The sequence below is a fragment of the Mus caroli genome, unplaced genomic scaffold (genome assembly GCF_978045245.1).
Source record: "Mus caroli unplaced genomic scaffold, Mus_caroli_1 scaffold_7, whole genome shotgun sequence".
Classification (NCBI taxonomy): domain Eukaryota; kingdom Metazoa; phylum Chordata; class Mammalia; order Rodentia; family Muridae; genus Mus; species Mus caroli.
Window position 1 is genome coordinate 21,173,932 of NW_028227262.1, and position 8,358 is coordinate 21,182,289.

The 8,358-nt window shown below is 54.0% G+C and overlaps 1 protein-coding gene across 6 annotated transcripts in view; it reads left to right on the forward strand.

Annotated features, from left to right (window-relative positions):
* Positions 1-6,414, forward strand: part of Tspan9 (tetraspanin 9) — a 182,779-nt gene extending 176,365 nt beyond the window's left edge. For all 6 annotated transcript variants that reach the window (XM_021165588.3, XM_085839867.1, XM_085839866.1 and 3 more), the window contains 6 exons: positions 361-552; positions 831-905; positions 1,147-1,248; positions 1,804-1,935; positions 2,377-2,460; positions 3,204-6,414. In XM_021165588.3, the coding sequence (XP_021021247.1) occupies positions 361-552; positions 831-905; positions 1,147-1,248; positions 1,804-1,935; positions 2,377-2,460; positions 3,204-3,275 (657 nt within the window). In that variant the 3' untranslated portion in view covers positions 3,276-6,414. The remainder of the gene's footprint in view (positions 1-360; positions 553-830; positions 906-1,146; positions 1,249-1,803; positions 1,936-2,376; positions 2,461-3,203) is intronic.
* The last annotated feature ends 1,944 nt before the right edge of the window (positions 6,415-8,358 follow it).

Below are 8,358 nucleotides of genomic sequence, written 5' to 3' on the forward strand. Positions count from 1 at the left end.
ACCAGTCATACCCAGGCCCAGCCTCCCTTCTGAGCATGGGGTCCTCTCTGCCCAGAGGAGTAACCTGACACACATTTGTGTAGTTTTCTGGTTTCCCCCTTCATCTCACTGAACACTGAAGTTGATCTTCAGAGAGACCTCATGAGGTGTATGAAGCTGCCTCGTCCCATTTACTGTAGGGGTGACCGAGGCATGCAGTGACAAGGGGGCATGTCATAGGCTTTGGGTCTGTGACAGCGCCTGGCTTTTTATAATCATTTTGTATCTCAGAGTCAGTGGTGAGAGACATGCATGGGGTGGGGTGGTCTGGGAGATGAATGTAAGAGCTGTGTTGGTCTAACCAGTTTCTTCTCTCTCCAGCTCTGTGGCTGTGGGCTGCTCGGAGTGGGCATCTGGCTCTCTGTGTCCCAAGGCAACTTCGCCACCTTCTCCCCCAGCTTCCCCTCGCTGTCTGCAGCCAACCTCGTCATCGCCATCGGCACCATCGTCATGGTGACGGGCTTCCTGGGCTGCCTGGGGGCCATCAAGGAGAACAAGTGTCTGCTTCTCAGTGTAAGTTGGACCTCACGTTCCCTTCGTTGCTTCCTGGGGCTCCCTAGCTGAAGTCCACAGACATTGCTTCAAGAGCGTTCTGTCCCTAGCCCTTCCTGTCCCCCTCTCTCTTTGACACATGCCTGGGTTTGTTTAGGAGTGGGTGATGCCCACTTCCAGGCTCCCAGCCTGGAAACCCTGCCCATCCCTTATCCTCCCTCCCCTGCCCCATTCTCTGTCACCACCCACCCCGGCCATCACCACTCCCCTGGACCCACGCTTTGCACTTGTCTTTCCAGTTCTTCATCGTGCTGTTGATCATCCTGCTGGCAGAGTTGATTCTGCTCATCCTCTTCTTCGTCTACATGGACAAGGTAAACCTTGCAGAGGCAGGCAAGATGAAAAGTCGCCTGACCCCAGGGCTGGGCCAGGGGAATGGCTGGCTAACAGATCCTGCAGACTGGTCTGCAGGAGGCCTGAGGGCCCCACCCTAGCCACTTCCCCTCCCCGTCTGGAAACACTGCTCCAACATTCCCAGCTGGCCCAGTCTGGGTTAGGGAGGAGGGCCAGTGACCTGGTCTCAGCTGACCTGTGGTGTTTCCCCTCCTCTGCCAGGTGAACGAGAATGCCAAGCAGGACCTGAAAGAGGGGCTGCTGCTCTACAACACAGAGAACAACGTGGGGCTCAAGAACGCCTGGAACATCATCCAGGCTGAGGTGCGGCTCCAGTCTGTGCATGGCGTAGGATGGGGCAGCCATAGTGCACTTGTGCTGTTGGGAGAACCACCTGCACTGGACACTTGCCTAGACCTGAAGGGAGATGCTAGCATGGGATGCTGCCGGGGAGGGGTAAAGAGGTGGGCGCACGAGGCACATGATGTGGGTCTCAGGAGTGGGCGAGCCCAACATGGTGAATGACAGGAGTCACCAGATCAAGTTTGGCTCAGGTGACAGGCTCTGGTAGTGACAGGAATACAAGTCTCTGTTGCCTGATGCACACCCCACATAGACCCTGGCAATCAGCTTGGGAGGGTCTGTACCACAAAGGAAGGAGGTCAAGGCACTGGTGAGCAAGTATTGGGCTGGGCTCCACATCTGGTGCTCAGCCCAGAGGGACAGCAGCCTTTCTGGTGTAGGAAAGAAGAGTCACTCACTACCTCTGGGGGCCCTGCTGCAGCTCAAGAGGGGACAAGGAGACGTTTTTTTCCCCATCCCTCTGTTCTTGGGTAGCTGCCTTGATGGGGTTGACATATCTGGCCTCATGCCCCACAGATGCGGTGTTGTGGGGTCACTGACTACACAGACTGGTATCCGGTGCTCGGGGAGAATACAGTTCCTGACCGATGCTGCATGGAGAATTCCCAGGGCTGTGGGCGCAACAGCACCACCCCCTTGTGGAGAACGGTGAGGCTCACTGATCCCATGTGCGCTGGATGTGCCTGGCAGCAGGAATGATGGGAATTAGTGCATTGTGGGATGGAGAGAGGGGTATACTGGAGTGAAGCCAGCAGTGCTCTCTCTCTCTCTCTCTCTCTCTCTCTCTCTCTCTCTCTCTCTCTCTCTGTGTGTGTGTGTGTGTGTGTGTGTGTGTGTGTACATGCACGTATGTGCGGACCCACACTTGGGATTCAGAAGGTAAGGGGTTGGATGGGGTTTAGGCAGTGCAGCTGCCTGCTGTAAGTGGAGCCTGGGGGTTGGATGTTGCTTCTGGGGAGGACCAGGGCCTAAGGGTAGTAACGGACTAGAATTCAGAATAAAGACAGGGGCTAGGGCAAAATGACGGAAGGGTTGGGATGGCCCCAACCAGTGTCATGCCAGGACCTTACCCTGTGGTTCACCCCCCAGGGATGCTACGAAAAAGTGAAGCTGTGGTTTGATGACAACAAGCACGTGCTAGGCACCGTGGGCATGTGCATCCTCATCATGCAGGTGAGGGGACCCTGGGCACCTCGACTCTGGGTAGAGGTAGACTCAAGCCGGAGCCACTACCAGGCTGCAGGGCTCTGAGTGAAGCCACAGGCAATGGGCAAAGGTGGTGCTCAGTGCTAAGCGGGGCCCTGACATGCTCCGCATGAGAGCTGAAGGTGTTCAGTGTCCCCGGGTCACCAGCTTTACAGATGACATGTGGCACCTTGGGTGAAGCCACAGGTAGCCCCTGCCTGCACCTCTGTGTCTCCACCTGCTTTCAGGGTTTTGGCTGAGGAGCATAAATGGGATTTGACGTTGTTCAAGACACTTATCCAAGACATCACTTCACGTGTTCTAGAACCACAGAACTTGTTGGCATGAATGCCAATGACTCAAACACCCCCTTGCTTTCTTCTTTGCTCTCCTACCTCAGCTCCTCTTACCTCCATGGAGGGTCAGGTCCTGTATGCACTCTGCCTTCTCCCCACGCCTCAGGAATGTCATTGGGTGACTAGCTTGGGATCTCTGGTCTTATGCACACGTGGTTCAAAGGGACTGAGGTCCACTCACCTGTGTGCAGTCCCAGGCTAGGTCTCCAGGGTGGCCTCCCAGACCATATTTCCTTTGTTTTCTGGCTCATTTCCCAGCACACCAGGTTATGCACACTTTACAGTAGGTTCTCTAGGGTAGCCCCAAGCGATGAAACGGAGGTCTGACCCCAGGCCCCAAGAGCATCCCTTTAAAGTCCCCGTCTTCTCTTCCAGATCCTGGGAATGGCCTTTTCCATGACTCTGTTCCAGCACATCCACCGGACAGGTAAAAAGTACGACGCCTGAGGGTGTGGCAGCGCCGGGCTCCACCCGGACACTGTGCGTGCCAGGGAAGAGGACCCGAGTCGTGTCTCCTGCCTGCTCTCCGATGGCCACCCTGCACCACCTGCCAGCCTGCCCTCATCCTTGGCCTTAGACCTCATGGAGGACAGAGGCCCAGGGACGAGGCATCATGCAGAGACCTCAGGGCTTGGGCAACTGGATTCCTGCACCTGCAGACTTGCCAAAGACGCCGGGGCAGGCAGGGTGTCAGCGAGGAAGCCCCTTCAACGATGGGTTTCTGCCCCTGGCCTTCCTCACACTGACACTTGTTCCTCTGTGGGGTGGAGAGTCTGCCCCATGGAGGCCACTGCCGTCCATGGCTGCCCAGCCAGAGAGTCTGCCAGGGTGCAGTGTGGCACCGCCAAGTCAGGCCCCCTGGAGCACCCTGCCCGGGTTTTTATACTATAGTGTAACTTTTTTTTTATTTTACTCTGATTATGATTATTCAGGAATATTATCTCTCAGATAAGTTTAGGGTTAGCTCTCTGATTTATAACTTTTTACTGTGTTGATTTCCATAATGGTTTGAGTTTCCTTTTCCTGTGGGTGGGGATGGGTAGAGAGAGAGGAACTCCGTCCACGTTCAGTCAGGACACACCACTGTGCAACACTCACGAGGCTGGAGGTAGGGTGAGAAGTGCCAGCCATTTTCCAGGGCTCACCTTGAGGGAGAGGATGCAGCCATGATACGGGGCCCTGCCAGGCCTGGAGACCATGGATGAAGGCCAGAAGAGGCTGGTGGCATACACAGCATGGGCCATCCTACTCTGGGGTGAGAGGATGTTGCCTGAACCGGGGAGCCACATCAGCAGGGCATGCTTAGGTCAGGGGACAGTAACACGCTTTGCTGGGAGGAGGGGCAGTCAGAACAGTTTGTGTCATTTCCTCTTCCTCCCTCGGTCCTCCGTGAGCTTCCCTCCTGAATCGCGAGCATCCTGCATCCCAAATGGTCACTCTCACACATTCCTGCTGCTGCAAATTCCTCTGGTTCAGACCCCGCTCTACTCACCCTGGTCTGGATAGTGGAAGCAGACATGTTCCTCTGCCCAGACTGAAACAGAGTCTCAGGACTACCCAGGAAGGGAGGCAGACCCCACCAGACTCACTCAGTTGCTTACTGCCCTGCTGAGGGGAAAGGAAAGGGCTGTGTGGGTCTCAGGACCATTTCTCCTTAGGATCCATTGCTGTCCACGCTGGGGGGCAGGCACTGTAGCCCATGTAACCTCAAAGAGACAAGATACAGAAACTCTGAGAAGTCAGGCTTCCACTGCCCCTGCAGCACTGGGGAGAAGACCCTTGTTAGATGCCCAGTGGTAGGCCAAGCAGTCTTGCCAACACTGATACCCAACACATGTCTTTCCATAAAGACAGGGGCCTGTGGAACTGACTGAGCACCTGTCTGGGATCCAGATCTCTCTCTCTCTCTCTCTCTCTCTCTCTCTCTCTCTCTCTCTCTCTCTCTCTCTCTCTCTCTCTCTCTCTCTCTCTCTCTCTCTCTCTCTCTCTCTCTCGCCTTCACATGGTAGCTGCTTTTCTCATGCTATTTGGGTCTTTACCACTGTTTCCCACCAGGCCAGGTGTTCTCTGGTCTAGCAATGACATCCAACCAACCTAAAACCCCTCTGACCTCCTTGAATAACAGACAGTGATGACCAGGATGTGGAACTTTCAATACGTTCAGGATTCAAGTTTTGGGGGTGAGAGAGGATAGATAGCGGGGAGCTCTCAGCAGATTGGTCCCACAAGTTGCCAGTTTCAGGAGATGGAATTGTGGTGTTATTGGAAGGGATGGCAGCTACCTTTCCCCAAGGTGCAGAGTTCAGGTAGAAACAAACAATCAGAAAGCAAGCATGGCGCCTGCCTGCTGCATTATGAGTGTGGATGGGTAGGGTGGGTTTGTTTATGCCTATCTATGGGTGTTTAAACCTTCATTAACTTCAACATTGAGGTCCCACTACCCTAGGAGGCAGGCACTTCGCCTCCCTGCCTCGTCACATCTGTAGAGTGCTTCAGGGTGGTGCTGGTCCCTGGAGCCTTAGCCGAAGTCCCCCATCCTCACCAACCTCACCTCACCTGTCTGTTCAGCAGAGGCAGATCATAAGTCCCACACTGCCTTTTTTGTTTTAGCTGTGTGTGGCTGCATAGCCATCTGCAGAGTCTTTATGGCACAGAGGTCTCCATGCACAGAGTGGAATGTCCTGAGACCCTCACTTATCTTGGGGGTAATGGCCCTCACGTGCTAGAAGACCACACGGAGTAAGGCCAGGGGAGGTGGCTCAGCTCTTCTCTGATACTCTTGGGTCTGAGCTCACTGAGGTCCTGCCATGAAATCTCCCTTACCTGCGGCCTCCCTTGCCTAAGGCAGAGCCGTTTCCCTCAGGTCCCACACAAGCAATTTGCAGACCTGACTCAGAAAGTCCTCTTGGTTTGCAGGTGACCTCAAGGAAATGCCTGGCGTAGCCCCTGGCATTTCTCCACAGCCAGCTGCCTCAGTGGGGCTCAGAGGGTAGGGTCTGGACAGGTGTCTGGTGCAGGTCTTCTTGTGCTTCTGTACTCTGCGCTGGCACATTGTCATCCTGTCTCCGCCAGCCTGGACCAGTAACTCAGCTGTCCCCCTTGCACATGCTCTGGCCTGACTTAAGAGTTAAGTGGTCAAGGCCCCCAGCTCACTTCAGGTGGATGGAATTGGTTGTCCCCTCCTCTCTGGACCCCTGCCCACCCTCTGGTGGAGGTGCTAACTAGCAGGGACATGGCACAGGACAGGGAGCTGGGTGCCAGATGCTTGGGGGTCTGTTCTTTGCCCCACGGCCCCTGGCATCCCTTCTCATGTTCCCGTTCTCTCATCTCCCTCCCCTCCTCCATGATGGTGGCGTTCTGGCCTCCCCTTCCTGAGTGGGCATTCTGAGGAGTGAGGCCTTTGGGCCTCCACTTGCCTTGCTGTCCCTCGGTGGCCAGAGAGCCAGGAGTGCACGCTATTGGTTTCGAATGCACTTTCTGCTTGCAATGCCTTGTCTGCATTTCCTTCATCCCAGGTCCCGCTTTAACAAACACCATGTTTTTAGCATGTTTTTAAATAAAAACTGATCATGTGTCAAAAGCACAAGCAGACTGTTATTTAGTAGTGTGTTTTCTCCCTGGAGCCATGACCAAGATGGAGGAACCCAGAGGAAGACCAGACAGTCAGTCCCCTGTAAGAGGACCTCATATCTTTCCTGTAGCCCAGGTTTCAGATTTGCCAGGGTGAATGGATCTCGGTCCCCTCTATGGAGGCCTGGAGAATCCTAACACATACACCTCTTGCTTGGTGTCTGACACAAGCTGAAGCAGGAGTTTCCAGGGACCCAAGCCTTCTGCATGAGAGGCTGTCATTTCACCCCAGTGAAATGTCACCTCAGCGTCACCCACAGTTGGCTGGTCCTGTGGGAAGAGTGAGAAGCAGGCCCTTCCTTCCTGTGGGCGGAGGCTATCGGGATAGGAACACTCATACCCCAACCTTCCTGCTGCTTACGAAGGTTCCTTTGGGCATGGCGTCTTTTCCAGAAGTGCGGGGGGACCTCATGATGTCCCTTGTCCCAGGCAACATCCTTTGAGGTAGCTTCAGACACCCTCCAAGGAAGTCTGGAAATAAGAGTCTAAGGATAGTTACGGAGGAGGCAGAAGCATAACTTGACTGGCAGGCATGTCAGCCAGTCCTGGGGACCGCCATGCCTCTCTGGTATCAGAGTCTCCTGCTGCGCAGTTGGGTTCTGTTTTCGGGGCAGATGAAGGCAGCCCAGAGTGCCGCAAGGGTAGGCATGTAGAGGTTGAAATGGAGATGAGGCCGTTCCAAAACACTCCAGATGTGGAGCAGTGTCTCCCTCTCTCAAGGGGGTGGCTAGGTAGACACCACATTGTCCCAAACCATCAACCCACAGTGGTAGGCTTCCAGGACTTTATCTTGAGTTTTGGGTTAAGTCCAAAGGTCTAGCTAGAGTCCCTGGGAGCCTCCCTAGACTTATCCAGAGGAAGGAGTCTGGTAATTCCCATCTGTTGAGGGTCAGCTGGGTCATAGGAATTGGCAAGGAAGCTACTTACTTCTCATCTGTCCATTTGTTCCTACACCTGTCCCCAGGGTGTGGCCACATTAGCTGGTATCTGCCAGGTCAGTGTGCTGTCTGTCTACTGGTGGTTTACTATTATACAGTAACCCCTTTGTTAGTCCTTTGGGTAAATGAGCCAAGCCAGAATAGTCAGGGGTCTCTGGAGTCTTCTGATGACAGGTATAAAGTCAAGAGGATCAGGGGAAGGAGTGGCTTAGATTACTCTGGAGACCTCTTGACTGATGGCCCATTAACCTGTGATGTGGGAGAATAGCCTCCCCTCTGTGCTTAGTGAAGACAAGAAAGGCCAGCTTAGGAAGGATAGCTAAAAAAGCATGGCACCCATAGACAGTGCTACCAGACCTTGGGAGCCAGACCAGGACAGCATAGAGAAGATGTCAAGTCACCCACAGACATGAATTTAAACTTGCACCTAATACCTACTCCAAGGGGTAGATATCACAGATCAAGCTGTCTAATGGGGGGTTGGGAGTGGTCACAGTGGAAACCACAAGGTTACACTAGTAATGGTATTCTCAGGATTCAGGATGGCTTTGTGGGTCAAGCTATGACCCCCAACTTGCCTTACGAGAGGTCTTCTAGAGGAGATTCTGTTGAGGCTAATAAAGCAATAGTTAACTTGGTGAGAGGTGCAAGGGGAGTGTCTGAAGCAAGAGGTCCCTCTCCTCTGTACAACCTCATAGACCAGGTCAAGAACCCACACTTCCATGCAGGAGTGATAGAACTTGAGGTTTAGAGCCCAAGTCAGGGTGTTTAGCCTTGGCCTTCAGTGAGATATCCACCTGAGAAGGGACAGCCTACCTGCAGGGATTTAGAGGGGAGATGAGCTGTGGGGGTTAATTAGATCTCCTGGTGGGGGGAGCATTTCCATTCACCTGAATCACTCATCGTGGACAGGTAGGTGACTAGTTGTTTGCACTGATAGATGTGTGCATTATTTATCTGAC